A 17,743-nucleotide genomic window follows, 5' to 3' on the forward strand; every position below is an offset into this window, starting at 1 on the left:
ATAAAAATAAATCTCACCATTATCCTGCCTGGAAGCTCTTGCTGAGCGGTTGGAGATGGGGAAATGCGATGTTATTAAATTTTGGGTCAATCTGTCAGTTGGAAAACCGTTTTCTTTTAAACATTTTCCACGCGGCTCACCTTCCCGCTCTTTCTCGGCCTGCTGCGGAATTTGGCCGCGCGGCCGCTTAGGTTGTCAGTGCGGCTGCGCGGCCGCTTAGGTTGTCAGTGCGGCTGCGCAGCCGGTTGGCTTGCCAGTGCGGCTGCGCGGCCGGTTTGGTTGCTGGTGCGGCTGAGCGGCCGATTTAGTTGCTGGTGCGGCTGCGCGGCCGGTTTTGTTGCTGGTGTGGCTGCGCGGCTGGTTTGGTTTGTCAGTGCGGCTGCGCGGGCGGTTTAAATTGTGGTGACAGTTGGAGGTGCTCACTCCGCCTGTCTCCGGCGGCGGTGAACGGTCCCGGGGTTCCGCTCATTGTCCAGCCCCAGCTTTTCTTATTCCACCCGCAGAAGTGAACGACTGATTCCAGCGCTCACCGTCCGGCAGCAGGAGAAGAGAAGCGATTTCCGTCCAGAAAACCGTCGTTGCTGCTCGGGAAAGCGGAGTTGCCGCCGACCGGCCCCGAGTTAGCAGCGGCTCCTGGGCACTGTCCTCATGCGAACCGCCTGAGCCCGACAGAAATCAGGCCCTCGGACCGGGACATCAGGTCCCTTAGATCCAGTCAACAGTAAGGATAGGCAGTGATTTTCTTTAATGTCAGTAAAGACTATATATCATCTATTATTTAACATGTAATAAAAGGGATTATCAGTAAAGATCAGAATGACCCTGAGAGGTTGTTAGTTCCTCAGGGTTGGGAATGAGTTAATCACCGACTTAGAGGGGCCCATTCATCATGTTTCATTAACACAAACTGATTTCCCAAACTGAACAAAGGAGTTAGTCATCAACTTCAGGAACCGTAGTGGAGAACGTGTCCATATGTGTATCAGTAGTGCTGAAGTGGACATTTTTCTTTAAGGTTTATTTAATAGTCACCAGTAAGATTTACATTAACATTGCAGTGAAGTTTGTGTGAAATTCCTGTAGTCGCCACATCCAGCGCCTGTATGAGAAAATGCATCTAACAAATACATCTTCCAGACTGTGGGAGAATCGCAGTACCCAGAGGAAACCCACTTAGACAGTGACCCAAGTCAGGATGTGAACCCAGGTCACTGGAGCTATGAGGCAGCAGTGTTAACTACTGTGCCACCCATGATCAAGAGCTTCAGGTTTCTAGGAGTTTCAGATGCCCTGGTTCCTCCACACCTGTGGTTAAGGAAGCCCACCAATGCCCCTACCAACTCAGAAAGCGAAGAAAATTCAGCATGTTCACTATGACTCGTACCAATTTTTACAGATGCACCTCAGAAAGCATCCTTTCTGAATGCGTCACAGCTTGGAATGTCTCCAGCACGGCTGATATGATTCTCATCCCCATTTATCTCATTCTCCCTGTAACACTTAATCCCACTTATTGCTTGGGGTGGCACAGTGGTTAGCACTGTTGACTCTGCACCAGAGACCTGGATTTGATTCCCAGCTTGGGTCACTGTCTGTGTGGAGTTTGCACGTTCTCTTTGTGCCTGCATGGGTTTCCTCTGGGTGCTCAATAGTGGGGTGAAGGGTATTGACACTGTCCTTTGTCACAATGACAAAGTGTACAGAAGGGTGTGTTGTCTGCCTGGTGCTCGGGTCTGGGATGTCGCGTCTGGGCTGCAGAGGAACCTGGAGTGGGAGGGTGAGAATCCGGTCGTTGTGGTACATGTGGGTGCCAACGACGTAGGCAAAATGCGAACTGAGGATCTGGGGAGGGAGTATGAGAAGCTGGGAATGGAATTAAAAAGTAGAACCGACAAGGTGGTCATCTCTGGACTACTGCCTGAACCGAGTGCAGATGGGTGTAAGGTTGATAGGATTAAGGAAGTGAATGGGTGGCTCAGGGATTGGTGTGGGAGGAACGGGTTTGAATTTATGGGGCATTGGCATCAGTATTGGGGTAGGTGGGACCTGTTCGGGCAGGATGGGGTGGGTCTGAACCATGCTGGGACCAGAGTGCTGGCGAATAGAGTGAAGAGGACCGTAGACAGGGCTTTAAACTAATTGGGGGGGGGAGGGTGCGAGGGTAGGTGACATTACGGGGTCGAAAGAGAGACTGAGGGATTTGGGGTTGTTTTCGCTAGAAAGAAGGCGGCTAAGAGGGGATCTTATTGAAACATATAAGATGATTAGAGGTTTAGATAGGGTGGATAGTGATAGCCTTTTTCCTCGGATGGAGAAAGCTAGCACGAGGGGGCATGGCTGTAAATTAAGGGGGGGTAGTTATAGGACAGATGTCAGGGGTAGGTTCTTTACCCAGAGGGTGGTGAGGGATTGGAATGCCCTGCCTGCTGCAGTTGTAAATGCGCCTAGTTTGGGGGCATTTAAGAGATCCATGGATAGGTTTATGGATGAAAAGGGATTGGTTTAGGTTAGTGGGTCATTGTTTTTTTAACTGGTCGGCACAACATCGTGGGCCGAAGGGCCTGTTCTGCGCTGTAGTGTTCTATGAAAGTTAAGGAGAGGGTACAGGTAAGGAAAGAGGCCGAGGATGTCCCAATAATAGAGGGAGTAGGGGGCGTGAGTATGGTTGGTGGCGTTCCGGCAAATAGGGTCCAGGTGAAGGCTGGGATGAAGGCACTTTATCTGAATGCGCGAAGCATTCGGAATAAAGTGGATGAGCTGGTGGCGCAGATTGGTACAAATGGATATGATCTGGTGGCCATTACAGAGACGTGGCTGCAAGGTGACAGGGACTGGGAGCTGAATGTACAGGGGTATCAAGTGTTCAGGAAGGATAGGCGGGAGGAAAAAGGGGGGGGGGCATAGCTCTGCTGATTAAGGACAGCATCAGGGTGGTAGCAAGGGATGATATTGGAGCCAAGGAGCAGAAAGTGGAATCGTTGTGGGTAGAGATTAGGAACAGCAAAGGGAGGAAGACGCTGGTGGGTGTTGTCTATAGGCCCCCGAATAATGATCTGGAGGTGGGGCGGGCTGTTAACGCGCAACATGTGGTGCACAAAGGATGTGTTGAACCTAGTCAGGAAGAAAAGGAAGGTGTACAAGAGGTTCAGGGAATTAGGAGATGTTAAAGATCTTGAGGAGTATAAGGACTGTAGGAGGGAACTTAAAAGGGAAATTAGGAGAGCCAGAAGGGGTCATGAGAGGACCTTGGCGGGTAAGATTAAGGAGAATCCCAAGGCCTTCTATAAATATGTGAAAGGTAAAAGGATAAGAAGAGAAGGGAGAGGACCTATAAAAGGTGAGGGGGGAAAGGTTTGTGTGGAACCAGAAGAAATGGCGGAGGTGCTTAACGAGTACTTCGCCTCAGTATTCACAGTGGAAGCCGATCTGGGAGATTTTGTTATGGATTTGCAGCAGATGGAAAGGATTGAGTACGTGAATATTAAGGAGGAGGATGTGTTGGAACTTTTGAATTCTATCAAGGTAGATAAGTCGCCGGGACCAGATGGGATGTACCCCAGGATACTGTGGGAGGCGAGAGAAGAGATTGCAGAGCCCCTGGCGATGATCTTTGCGTCGTCAATGGAGACGGGAGAGGTTCCAGAGGATTGGAGGATTGCGGATGTAGTTCCTATTTTCAAGAAAGGGAACAGAGATAGCCCGGGAAATTACCGACTGGTGAGTCTGACCTCAGTGGTTGGTAAGCTGATGGAGAGGCTTCTGAGGGACAAGATTTACGAACATTTGGAGAGGTTTGACATGATCAGGAATAGTCAGCATGGATTTGTCAAGGGCAGGTCGTGCCTTACCAGCCTAGTTGAGTTCTTCGATAATGTGGCTGAACACATTGACGAAGGAAGTGCCGTGGACGTAGTGTACATGGACTTCAGCAAGGCGTTTGATAAGGTCCCCCATGCAAGACTTCTTGAGAAGGTGAAAGGGCATGGGATCCAAGGGCCTTTGGCCATGTGGATCCAGAACTGGCTTGCCTGCAGAAGGCAGAGAGTGGTTGTGGATGGGGCCTTTTCTGAATGGAGGTCAGTCACCAGCGGAGTGCCTCAAGGATCTGTTCTGGGACCCTTGTTGTTTGTCATTTTCATAAATGACCTGGATGAGGAAGTGGAGGGATGGGTAAGTAAGTTCGCTGATGACACGAAGGTTGGTGGTGTTGTGGATGGTCTGGAAGGATGGCAAAAGTTGCAGCAGGACATAGATAGGATGCAGGACTGGGCGGAGAAGTGGCAGATGGACTTCAACGCGGATAAATGTGTAGTCGTCCATTTTGGCAGAACCAACGGGATGAACGAGTGCACTATCAAGGGCAGAAGTCTGAGTAGTGTTGAGGAGCAGAAGGATCTTGGGGTCCGGGTCCACAGGACTCTTAAATCGGCCTCGCAGGTGGAGGTGGTGGTCAAGAAGGCGTATGGTGTACTGGCCTTCATTAATCGAGGGATTGAGTTTAGGAGTCGGGAGGTAATGCTAGAACTTTATAAGTCCCTTGTCAGGCCTCATTTAGAGTATTGTGCGCAGTTCTGGTCGCCTCACTATAGGAAAGATGTAGAAGCTATTGAAAGGGTACAGAGGAGATTTACAAGGATGTTGCCTGGACTGGGAGGCATGCCTTATGAAGTTAGGTTGAGGGAGCTGGGACTCTTTTCCCTGGAGAGACGAAGGTTGAGAGGCGACCTGATAGAAGTTTATAAAATGTTGAGAGGAATAGATAGGGTGGACTCTCAGAGGCTATTTCCCCGGGTTGAAATGGTCGCTACGAGAGGACACAGATTTAAGGTGCGGGGAGGGAGGTTCAGAAGTGATGTTAGGGGTAAGTTTTTCACTCGGAGGGTGGTGAGTGAATGGAATCGGCTGCCGTCAGTGGTGGTGGAGGCGAACTCGCTGGGGTCTTTTAAAAGACTTCTGGATGAGTATATGGGGTTTAATGAGATTGAGGGTTATAGATAGGTCTGTAGGTTGGTAGGTGATGATGTGATCGGCGCAACTTGTGGGCCGAAGGGCCTGTTTGTGCTGTAGTGTTCTATGTTCTAAATAAGTGCGGCGTGCAGGAATGGGACGGCCGTAGTTATGGGGATTTCAATCTACATATAGATTGGTCGACCCATGTTGGACGCGGTGGGCTCGAGGAATGCTGCCAGGATAGTTTCCTTGAACAGTGTGTGTTGGACCCGACGAGGGAGCGAGCTATCTTGGATCTGGTGTTACGTAATGAGGCGGGTAGAATTAGGGACCTTGCGGTGAAGGATCCTCTTGGGGAGAGCGATCATTGTATGGTGGAGTTTCTGGTGCAGATGGAGGAGGAGAAAGTGGGTTACCGGACGCGCGTCCTTTGAACAGAGGGGAGTACGGTAGGATGAGAGAAGAATTGGCGAATGTGGACTGGGGGAATGTGTTGGAAGGTAGGTCTGCTGAGGAGCAGTGGAGGATCTTTAAGGAGATCTTTCTTGGTGCTCAGCAGAAATTTATTCCGATGGTCAAAAAGGACCATAGGAGGAGAGGTAATAAGCTGTGGATAACGAAGGAGGTGAAGGAAAGTGTTAAATTAAAAGCGGAGGCGTTTAGAGTAGCTAAGAGTAGTGGGCGAGAAGAGGATTGGGAGAGGTTTAAATGTCAACAAAGATTGACAAAGAAGTTGATAAAGAAGGGTAGGAGAAACTATGAAGCTGGGCTAGCGCTTAATATAAAAAAGGATAGCAAGAGTTTTTATAAATATATAAAAAGGAAGAGGCTGGCTAAGGTGAACGTTGGTCCCTTAGAGGATGAGAAGGGGGACTCAGTGGTAGGGGATGGGGATATGGCTGAGGTCTTGAATAACTTTTTTGTTTCTGTCTTCACGGAGGAGGACGTGAATAATTTGCCAGGTGTTAGAGATGGAAAGGTGGTAGGACTGGAGGGTCTTAATGACATTACTGTTACTAGAGAGGTGGTGCTCGACAGACTGGAGGGGCTGATTGTGGACAAGTCGCCAGCACCGGATGAAATGCATCCGAGGGTCTGAAAGAAATGACGGAGGTGATAGTGGATGCCTTGGTGGTTATTTTCCAGACGTCGCTGGATTCCGGAGAAGTGCCGGAAGATTGGAAAACGGCTAATGTTCGCCGTTTAAGAAGGGTGCCAGGCAAAAGGCGGGGAATTATAGGCCGGTTAGTTTAACGTCTGTTGTAGGTAAAATGTTAGAATCCGTCATCAAGGAGGAAATAGCGAGGCATCTTGAGAGAAAGTGCTTGATAGAGCAGACGCAGCACTGTTTCGTTAAAGGGAAGTCGTGTGTGTCAAATTTACTGGAGTTCTATGAGGATGTGTCTAGGGCGGTGGATAGAGGAAAGCCGGTGGATGTGGTCTTTCTAGATTTTCAGAAGGCGTTTGACAAGGTACCTCACAAGAGGTTATTGCAGAAGGTCAGGGGACATGGAGTTGGGGGTAGGGTGTTAGCGTGGATAGAGGATTGGTTGTCAAATAGGAGGCAGAGAGTGGGGGTCAATGGGTGCTATTCGGATTGGTGGATGGTGACTCGTGGAGTGCCCCAGGGGTCGGTGCTGGGGCCTCAGCTATTTACCATTTATATAGATGATCTGGAGAAGGGAACCAAGTGTAGGGTGTCGAAATTTGCTGATGACACCAAGATTGGTGGAACGGCAAATTGTGCGGAGGGTGTGGAGAGTCTACAGAAGGATCTAGATAGGCTGGGCGAATGGGCCAGGAAATGGCAAATGGAATTTAATGTTGGCAAGTGCGAGGTGGTCCACTTTGGTAGGAATAATGGTAGGAAGGATTATTACTTACGTGGAGAAAAACTGCAGCAGGCGACGGTGCAGAGGGACCTCGGGGTCCTTGTGCATGAGTCGCAAAAACCCAGCTTGCAGGTGCAGCAGGTGGTCAGGAAGGCAAATGGGATGCTGGCCTTCATAGTGAGGGGGATTGAATATAAAAGTAGGGAGGTCTTGCTGCGGCTGTATAGGGCATTGGTGAGGCCGCAGCTGGAGTACTGTATGCAGTTTTGGGCGCCGTACTTACGCAAGGATATTTTGGCCTTGGAGGGAGTACAGAGGAGGTTTACTAGGCTGATGCCGGAGTTGAGGGGGTTGAGCTATGAGGAGAGGCTGAATAGATTAGGCTTGTACTCGTTAGAGTTTAGAAGAATGAGGGGAGATCTCATTGAGATGTATAAGATGATGAATGGGATGGATAGGATAGAGGTGGAGAGACTCTTCCCGCTCAGAAAGGACAGTAGGACTCGGGGGCACACGCTCAAGATAAAGGGGGGGCGGTTTAGAACGGAGTTGAGGAGGAACTTCTTCACTCAAAGGGTGGTGAATCTCTGGAATTCTCTGCCTGTTGAAGTGGTGGAGGCTACCTCGCTAAATATTTTTAAGACACGGGTTGATGGGTTTTTGATAAGAGAGGGGATTAAGGGTTATGGGGAGAGGGCGGGAATGTGGAACTGAGCCACGACAGATCAGCCATGATCTTATTGAATGGCGGGGCAGGCTCGAAGGGCTAGATGGCCTACTCCTGCTCCTATTTCTTATGTTCTTATGTCCCCCCCTACAGTCTGGTTAGGTGCGTTGACCCGAACTGGCGCTGGAATGTGGCGACTAGGGGAATTCCACAGTAACTTCATTGCAATGTAAGTCTTACCTGTGACGAATAAATAAACTTAGATCAAGAATTCATCTTTTTTTAAAGTTTATTTAGCTATGAGAAACCGGAGGAAACTTACACAGACACGGGAAGAGGGTGAAAACTCCACACAGACGGTGACCCATGCCGAGAATCAAACCCTGGTGCTGTGAGACATGATGTGGAGATGCCGGCGTTGGACTGGGTAAGTACTATAAGAAGTCTCACAACACCAGGTTAAAGTCCAACAGGTTTATTTGGTAGCACAAGCTTTTGGAGTACTGCCCCTTCATCAGGGAGTTGTGTTCACAAACAGGGCATATATAGACTAAAATTCAATTTACAAGATAATGGTTGGAATGTGAGTCTTTGCAGGTCATCAAGTTTTAAAGGTACAGACAATGTGAGTGGAGAGAGGGTTAAGCACAGGTTGAAGAGATGTGTATTGTCTCCAACCAGGATAGTTAGTGAGATTTTAGCAAGCCCAGGCAAGTCATGAGGTGACAGTGTGACATGAGCCCAAGATGCTGGTTTCGGAAGCCATCCTCATGTGTGCAGAACTTGGCTATGAGTTTCTGCTCAGTGATTCTGTGTTGTCATGAGTCGTGAAGGCCACCTTGGAGAACGCTTACCCGAATATCAGAGGCCGAATGCCCACGACTGCTGAAGTGTTCCCCAACAGAAGGAGAACACTCCTGCCTGGTGATTGTCAAGCAGTGTTCATTCATCCGTTGTCATAGCGTCTGCGCGGTCTCCCCGATGTACCATGCCTTGGGACATCTTTTCCTCAGCGTATTAGGTAGACAACGTTGGCTGAGTTGCAAGAGGATCTGTTGGATGGTATTCTCAGGTGTGATGATGGCATCCATGTCGATGATCCGGCACATCTTGCAGATGTTGCTGTGGCAGGGTTGTGTGGTGTCATGGTCACTGTTCATAGAATCATAGAAACCCTACAATGCAGACAGAGGTCATCTGGCCCATCGAGTCTGCGCCAACCAAAATCCCACTCAGGCCCATACACATTTACCCACTAATCCCTCTAATCTATGGAGCATCCAGAGGAAACCCATGTCGATGTGATGAGAACGTGCAAACTCCACACAGACAGTGACCCAAGCCAGGAATTGAACCCAAGTCCCCGGAGCTGTGAAGCCGCAGTGCTAACCACTGTGCTACCGTGCTGCCTGAAAGTTGTTCTGAAAGCTGCGGACAATGGTCTGTTTGAGATTGTGCGGTTGTTTGAAAGCAAGAAGCGGGGGTCTGGGGATGGCCTTGGCGAGATGTTCATCTTCATCAATGACGTGTTAGAACCATAGAAAATTTACAGCTCAGAAACAGGCCTTTTGGCCCTTCTTGTCTGTGCTGAACCATTTTTTGCCTGGTCCCACTGACCTGCACTTGGACCATATCCCTCCACACCCCTCTCATCCATGAACCTCTCCAAGTTTTTCTTATATGTTCAAAGTGACCCCACATTTACCACTTTATCTGGCAGCTCATTCCACACACCCACCACTCTCTGCGTGAAGAAGCGCCCCCCCCCCCCCCCCCCCAATATTCCCTTTAAACTTTTCTCCTTTCACCCTGAACCCATGCCCTCTGGTTTTTTTTTTCTCCCCTAGCCTCAGAGGAAAAAGCCTGCTTGCATTTACTCTATCCAAACCCATCAAAGTCTTATACACCTCTTAGACACCTCTATCAAATCTCCCCTCATTCTTCTACGCTCCAGGGAATAAAGTCCTAACCTATTCAATCTCTCTCTGTAACTCAGCTTTTCAAGTCTCGGCAACATCCTCGTGAACCTTCTCTGCACTCTTTCAATCTTATTTACATCCTTCCTGTAACTCGGTGACCAAAACTGTACACAATACTCCAAATTCGGCCTCACCAATGCCTTAGATAACACTCCAACTTTTATACTCAATACGCTGATTTATAAAGGCCAATGTACCAAAAGCACTCTTTATGACCCTATCCACCTGTGACGTCACCTTTAGGGAATTCTGTACCTGTATTCCCAGGCTCCAGAGAAGATGTTGAAGCGTCTCCGCTCTGGGGCAGTACTGCACGATGAAGGGTACTCTGTCCCCCATGTCCCATGTTTATCTTTCGAGGAGGTTGGTGCGGTTTTTGGCTGTGGTGCGTCGGAACTGCCGATCGATGAGTCAAGCGTCATATCCTGTTCTAATGAGGGCATCTTTCAGCGTCTAGGTATCTTGCGATCCTCCTCATCTGAGCAGATCCTGCGTATACGGAGCACTTGTTCATAGGGGATGGCTTCTTTAACCTGTTTAGGGTGGAAGCTGGAGAATTGTGAGACAGCAGTGCTAATTACTGTGCTACCCCAATCTATCTATTTCAAAGGAACCCAATGACCTGGCCTCCGCAGCCCTCTATCGCAGATGGCAGGCTTTCTGGAAATCCAAATAAATTTGAGTAAGGCCTTTGACAAGATCCCTCGTGGCAGACTCGTGCAGAAGGTGAAGTCACATGGATTCAGAGGTGAGCTAGCAAGGTGGATTCAAAACTGGCTCGGTCAAAGAAGCCGGAGGGTAGCAGTGGAAGGGTGCGTTTCTGATGGAGGGCTGTGACAAATGGCGTTCCTCAAATATCAGTGCTGGGACCTTTGCTGTTGTAATATATATAAATGATTTGGAGGAAAATGTAACTGGTTTGATTAGTATGTTTGCAGAGGACACAAAGGTTGGAGGATTTGTGGATAGCGATGAGGACCATTAGAGGATACAGCAGGATATAGATATAGATGGAGACTTGGGCAGAGAGATGGCAGATGGAGTTTAATCTGGACAAATGTGAGGTAATGCATTTTGGAAGGTCTAATACAGATAGGAAATATACAGTAAATGGCAGGACCCTTAAGAGATAGGCAAAGAGATCTGGCTGTACAGGTACACAGGTCACAAAGTGGCAGTGCACGTGGAGAAGGTTGTCAAGAAGGCGGTACGGCATGCTTGCCTTCATTGGCCAGGGTATTGAGTTTAAAAATTGGTAAGTCATGTTGCAGCTTTATAGAACCTTAATTGGGCTGCACTTAGAATATAGTGTTCAGTTCTGGTCACCTCATTAACAGAAGGATGTGGATGCTTTAGAGAGGGTACAGAAAAGATTTACCAGGATGTTGCCTGGTATGGAGAACATTAACTATGAGGAGAGGTTGGAGAAACTTGGTTTGCTGTCGCTGGAGTGATGGAGGTTGAGGAGTGACTTGATAGAAGTCTGCAAGATTATGAGGGGCATAGAAAGAGTGGATAGTCAGAAGCTTTTTCCCAGGGTGCAAGAGTCAGTTACTTGGGGGCATTGGTTTAAGTTGCAAGGGGCAACGTTTAAAGGAGGTGTAAGGGGCAGGTTTTTTACACAGAAGGCGTAAAAGGTGTGGGGGACAGGGTGCAGGGGTGGGGGGAAATTACAAAATCTAAAGTTAAGGAGAGGGTAAGTGGGCAGGTAAATGTTGAGGATGTTCTGCTCATAAAAGGAGTAGGGGGCATGAGAGAGGTTAGTAGCATTTCTACAAATAAGGTCCAGATAAAGGCTGGTTTAAAGGCACTTCACCTGAATGCACGAAGTATTCGGAACAAAGTGAATGAGCTGATGGCGCAAATCAGCACAAATGGATATGATCTGGTGGCCATTACGGAAACGTGGATGCAGGGTGACAGGGACTGGGAGCTGAATGTCCAGGGATATCAGGTGTTTAGGAAGGATAGACAGGAGGAAAAAGGGGGTGGGATAGCTCTATTAATTAAGGATAACATTAATTAAGGCCAGTGACCAGTGGTGTGCCGCAGGGCTCGGTACTGGGACCTCTCCTCTTTGTAGTCTACATAAATGACTTAGAAGAGGGAGTAGGTGGTGTGATCAGCAAGTTTGCTGATGACACCAAGATGGCAGGGTTGGCGGGTACAGAACTGGATTGTCAGGTGATACAACAGGATATAGATAGGTTGGTGCAGTGGGCAGATAGGTGGCAGATGGCATTTAATCCTGACAAATGCGAGGTGATGCATTTTGGAAGGAATAATGCAGAGAGGAGTTATGTGATAAAAGGTAGGCCGATTAGGAGTATAGATGTACAGAGAGACCTGGGAGTGCAGGTCCACAAATCCATGAAGGTTGTGTCACAAGTGGAGAACGTTGTTAGGAAGGCTTATGGGATGTTAGCCTTTATAGGAAGGGGCTTAGAGTATAAAAGCTGCCGTCTAATGCTTCAGTTATACAGAACGTTGGTTAGACCGCATTTGGAGTACTGCGTCCAGTTCTGGTCACCTTATTACCGGAAGGACGTGGAGTCTCTGGAAAGGGTGCAGAGGAGGTTTACCAGGATGTTGCCTGGCATGGGGGGACTGGGTTACGAGGAGAGACTGAAGAGACTGGGGCTATTCTCCTTGGAAAGAAGGAGATTGAGAGGGGACATGATAGAGGTATATAAGATACTGAAGGGAATAGATAGAGTTAATAGTGAGAGACTGCTCCCTAGACTGGGTACGAACACAAGAGGTCATCAATTAAGGGTGAGGGGGGGGAGGTATAATTTGGAGGTAAGAGGAAGGTTCTTTACACAGAGAGTTGTGGGGGTCTGGAATGCGCTACCGAGTAGGGTGGTGGAGGCAGGCACGTTGGACTCGTTTAAGATGCAGTTAGATAGGCATATGAGTGAAACGGGAATGGAGGGATATGGTAGGGGCTATTAAATAGGGTAAACCTCGGGAGACACCGGAAGGGCAGGCTGTATAACTAATATGTTTTGTCTTTATTCCACAGGTGGAGGTCCACCTCGTGTCAAGCGAGGGGCATGCACACGGCAGGTTGTGCGTGGGCTGCTCTTGGAAGTCCAGGAGTGGCCTAGTACTTCATGTCGGTGTGTGTGCTTGATCCTGGACCGATAGACGGGCTCCACAACAGCTCAGTGACTAGCACTGCTAGCTGTGCAGATACATGGATTTGGGCCTGTGTCTGTGGGAGTTTGCGCATTCTCCCTGTGGCTGCGTGGGTTTCCTCCGGGCGCTCCGGTTTCCTCCCACACCCCAAAGATGTGCTCTTAGGCTAATTGGTTTCCACCAAATTGACACTATTTCTTCCCTGAATCTGACTGAGTAGGGTCCCATTCGTAGACATGCAGGGTAGAATAGGTGTAGGGCGATGCGGCGGCGCGGGCTCGTTGGGCCGAAGGGCCTGTTTCCCGTGCTGGGTTGTTCTTTGTTCTTTGACCCTTGGAGGATGAGAGGGGGGATTTAGCGGTGGGTGATGAGGAAATGGCAGAGGCTTTAAATAAGTTTTTTGCCTCGGTCTTCACGGAGGAGGACACAAATAGTTTGCCGGATATTAAAGATAGAAGGATGGTAGGAGATGAGGGCCTAAATGCGATTACTATCACTAGAGAGGTAGTGACTGGTAATGGGACTGAAGGTGGACAGGTCCCCAGGACCAGATGGAATGCATCCCAGGGTTCTGAAAGAAATGGCAGAGGTGATAGCGGGTGCCTGAGTAATTATTTATCAAAATTTGCTGGACTCCGGGGAAGTGCCGGAAGATTGGAAAACGGCTAATGTTACACCGCTGTGTCAAAAAGGTCGCAGACAAAAGGCAGGGAATTATAGGCTGGTTAGTTTAACGTCTGTAGTTGGAAAAATGCTAGAATCCGTCATCAATGTAGAAATAGTGTGGCACCTAAAAAAAGAATGGTTTGATCAAGCAGAAGCAGCACAGATTCATTAAGGGGAAGTCGTGTTTGACAAATTTATTGGATTTCTATGAGGATGTGACCGGTGGATGTGGTGTTTTTAGATTTCCAAAAGGCGTTTGATAAGGTGCCTCACAAAAGGTTGCTACAGAAGGTTAGGGTGCGCGGAGTTGGGGGTAAGGTGTTAGTGTGGATAGAGGATTGGCTGTCTAATAAGAAGCAAAAAGTTGGTATCAATGGGTGCTATTCTGGTTGGCGGTTGGTGACTAGTGGAGTGCCGCAGGGATCGGTGCTAGGGCCTCAACTGTTTAGCTTTTATATGTATGATCTGGAGGAGGGGGCTGAGTGTAGGGTGACATAATTTGCTGATGAGTGGAAAAGCAAATTGCGTGGACAGTGTGGAAAGTCTGCAGAGAGATCTGGATAGGCTGAGCAAGTGGGTGAGGACCTGGCAGATGGAGTATAATGTTAGCAAGTGTGCAGTTATCCTCTTTGGCTGAAATAATAGTAGGAGGGATTATTATTTAAAAGGCGAAAAGCTGCAACATGCTACTTCTTCACTCAGAGTGGTGAATCTCTGGAATTCTCTGCCCGTTGAAGTGGTGGAGGCTGCCTCGCTAAATATATTTAAGACACAGGTAGATAGGTTTTTGGTAGGCAAGGGAATTAAGGGTTATGGGGAGAAAGCGGGAAAGTGGAACTGAGCCACTTCAGATCAGCCATGATCTTATTGAATGGCGGGGCAGGCTCAAAGGGTTAGGTGGGCTACTCCTGCTCCTATTTCTTACGTTCTTATGGTGCAGGCGGACCTGGGGGTCCTTGTGCACGAGTCGCAAAAACCCAGTCTGCAGGTGCAGCAGATGATCAGGAAGGCAAATGGAATGTTGGCCTTTATAGCGAGGGGGATAGAGTATAAAAGTAGGGAGGTCTTGCTGCAACTGTACGGGGTACTGTGTGCAGTTTTGGTCGCCGCACTTGCGCAAGGATATATTAGCCTTGGAGGGAGTGCAGAGGATGTTCACTAGGCTGATACTGGAGTTGAGGGGGTTGGACGATGAAGAGAGACGAAATAGACTGGGTCTGTACTCGGAGTTTAGAAGGCTGAGGGGGGATCTTATAGAGACGTATAAGATAATGAAGGGAATAGATAGGGTAGAGGTTGAGAGATTCTTCCCGCTTAGAAAGGATAGCAGGACTAGAGGGCACAGCCTCAAGATAAGGGGGGGTGCAGTTGAGGAGGAACTTCTTCACTCAAAGGGTGGTGAATCTCTGGAATTCTCTGCCCGTTGAAGTGGTGGAGGCTACCTCGTTGAATATATTGAAGTCATCGAGCTGAGAGATCTCGGGGTACATGTGCATCAATCCCTGAAAGTTGGCACCCAGGTTGATAAGGTTGTTAAGAAGGCGTACGGTGTGTTAGCTTTTATTCATAGAGGGATTGAATTTTGGAGCTGTGAGGTCATGTTACAACTGTACAAAACTCTGGTGCAGCTGCACTTGGAGTATTGCGTACGGTTCTGTTCGCCGCATTATAAGAAAGATGTGGAGGCGTTGGAAAGGGTGCAGAGGAGGTTTACCAGGATGTTGCCTGGTATGGTGGGAAGGTCTTATGAGGAAAGGCTGAGGGACTTGAGGTTATTTTCATTGGAGAGAAGAAGGTTACGAGGTGACCTGATTGAGGCATACAAGATGATCAAAGGATTGGATAGGGTGGACAGTGAGAGCCTTTTACCTTGGATGGTGATGGCTAACACAAGGGGACATAGCTTTAAATTAATAAGTAGTAATTATAGGATGGATGTCAGAGGTAGGTTCTTTACTCAGAGGGTAGTAAGATTGTGGAATGCCCTGCCTGCAGCAGTTGTGGACTCGCCAACTTTAAGGGCGTTCAAATGGTCAGTGGATAGGCATATGGATAACATTGGAATAGTTTAGGTTAGAGGGTCATTAGATTGGTTCTACTGGTCGGCGCAACATCAAGGGCCGAAGGGCCTGTGCTGCGCTGTAATGTTATATGTTCTACGAGTGGATAGCTTTCTGATAGACAGGGGAATTAAGGGTTATGGGGAGAAAGCAGGAAAGTGGAACTGATCCACTTCAGATCAGCCATGATCTTATTGAATGGCGGAGCAGGCTCGAAGGGCTAGATGGCCTACTCCTGCTCTTATTTTTTATGTTCTTAAGGTGGTGGGTGCCTGGAACTCGTTACCAGGGGAGGTAGTGGAAGCGGATACAATAGTGACTTTTAAGGGACATCTTGACAGATAGATGAATAGGATGGGAATAGTGTTCAGGTGTTAAACTGGGAAAAAGCTAATTACAACAATATGAGGTAGGCGCTGAAGAATGTAGATTGGGGGCAGATGTTTGAGGGCAAATCAACACCTGGCATGTGGGAGGCTTTCACATGCAAGTTGATAGGGATTCAGGACCAGCACATTCCTGTAAGAATGAAGGATAAGAGCATAAGAAATAGGAGCAGGAGTAGGCCAACTAGCTCTTCGAGCCTGCCCCACCATTCAATAAGATCATGGCTGATCTGTCGTGGCTCAGTTCCACATTCCCGCCCTCTCCCCATAACCCTTAATCCCCTCTCTCATCAAAAACCCATCAACCCGCGTCTTAAAAATATTTAGCGAGGCAGCCTCCACCACTTCAACAGGCAGAGAATTCCAGAGATTCACCACCCTTTGAATGAAGAAGTTCCTCCTCAACTCTGTTCTAAACCGCCCCCCCCTTTATCTTGAGGCTATGCCCCCTAGTCCTACTGTCCTTTCTGAGCGGGAAGAGTCTCTTCACCTCTATCCTATCCATCCCATTCATCATCTTATACGTCTCAATGAGATCTTCCCTCATTCTTCTAAACTCTAACGAGTACAAGCCTAATCTATTCAGCCTCTCCTCATAGCTCAACCCCCTCAACTCCGGCATCAGCCTAGTAAACCTCCTCTGCACTCCCTCCAAGGCTAAAATATCCTTGTGCAAGTACGGCGCCCAAAACTGCACACAGTACTCCAGCTGCGGCCTCACCAACGCCCTATACAGCCGCAGCAAGACCTCCCTACTTTTATATTCAATCCCCCTCGCGATGAAAGCCAGCATCCCATTCGCCTTCCTGACCACCTGCTGCACCTGCAAGCTGGGTTTTTGCGACTCATGCACAAGGACCCCGAGGTCCCTCTGCACTGTCGCCTGCTGCAGTTTTTCTCCACGCAAGTAATAATTCTTCCTACCATTATTCGTACCAAAGTGGACCACCTCGCACTTACCAACATTAAATTCCATTTGCCATTTCCTGGCCCATTCGCCCAGCCTATCTAGATCCTTCTGTAGACTCTCCCCACCCTCCGCACAATTTGCCTTTCCACCAATTTTGGTGTCATCAGCAAATTTCGACACCCTACACTCGGTTCCCTCCTCCAGATCATCTATATAAATGGTAAATAGCTGAGGCCCCAGCACCGACCCCTGGGGCACTCCACTAGTCACCATCCGCCAATCCGAATAGCACCCATTGACCCCCACTCTCTGCCTCCTATTTGACAACCAGTCCTCTATCCACGCTAACACCCTACCCCCAACTCCATGCCCCCTGACCTTCTGCAATAACCTCTTGTGAGGTACCTTGTCAAACGCCTTCTGAAAATCCAGGAAGACCACATCCACCGGCTCTCCTCTATCCACTGCCCTAGACACATCCTCATAGAACTCCAGTAAATTTGTCAGACACGACTTCCCTTTTAGGAAACCGTGCTGCGTCTGCTCTATCAAGCAGTTCCCCTCAAGATGCCTCGCTATTTCCTCTTTGATGACAGATTCTAACATTTTACCTACAACCTAAGTATGACAAGTTTTGGGAACCTTGGATAACGAGAGACATTGTGAGCCTAGTCAAAGAGAAAAAGGAAGCATTGGTGAAGGCTAGGTGGCTGGGAACACACGAAGCAAGTGTGGAATACAAGGAAAGTAAAAAGAAATTTAAGCAAGGAATAAGGAGGGCTAAAAGGGATCATGAAAAATCATTAGCCAGCAACAGTAAGGAAAATCCCAAGCCTTTCTATACACATATAAAGAGGAAGAGGGTGTCATGGTGGGGGTTAGCCCACTCAAGGACAGGAGAGGGAATCTATGCATGGAGCCAGAGGAAATGAGCAAGGTATTAAATGAGTACTTTGTGTGGGTGTACACCAAAGTGAAGCATTTGGTGGATGATGTATCTAGGAAAGGGTGTGTCAATAGTTGAATCTTTTTGAGATCAAAAAGGACAAGATATTGGGGGTTCTTGAGAAACATTAAGGTAGACAAGTCCCCAAGGCCTGATGGGATATACCTCCAAATACTGAGAAAGGCAAGGGAGGAAATTGCTCGGGC

The 17,743-nt window shown here is 48.4% G+C and overlaps 1 protein-coding gene and 1 non-coding gene across 2 annotated transcripts in view; both read right to left on the bottom strand.

The window, feature by feature from the left end:
- Positions 1-216: 216 nt before the first annotated feature.
- The window catches only part of LOC145348472 (zinc metalloproteinase-disintegrin-like protein H4 subunit A), a 564,739-nt gene continuing 547,212 nt past the window's right edge, over positions 217-17,743 (bottom strand). Inside the window, exons 20-21 of the mRNA XM_080196661.1 lie at positions 531-659; positions 217-428 (exon numbers count right to left, since the gene is read on the bottom strand). Of these exons, the coding sequence (XP_080052787.1) occupies positions 217-428; positions 531-659 (341 nt within the window). The remainder of the gene's footprint in view (positions 429-530; positions 660-17,743) is intronic.
- LOC145351169 (U8 small nucleolar RNA) lies at positions 811-927 on the bottom strand. Its single transcript, XR_013888336.1, has one exon. It is a non-coding gene; the product is annotated as a U8 small nucleolar RNA (small nucleolar RNA).

Source organism: Carcharhinus amblyrhynchos, chromosome 1 (assembly GCF_965287045.1).
Source record: "Carcharhinus amblyrhynchos chromosome 1, sCarAmb.v2.hapA, whole genome shotgun sequence".
In the NCBI taxonomy this organism is placed as follows: Eukaryota; Metazoa; Chordata; class Chondrichthyes; order Carcharhiniformes; family Carcharhinidae; genus Carcharhinus; species Carcharhinus amblyrhynchos.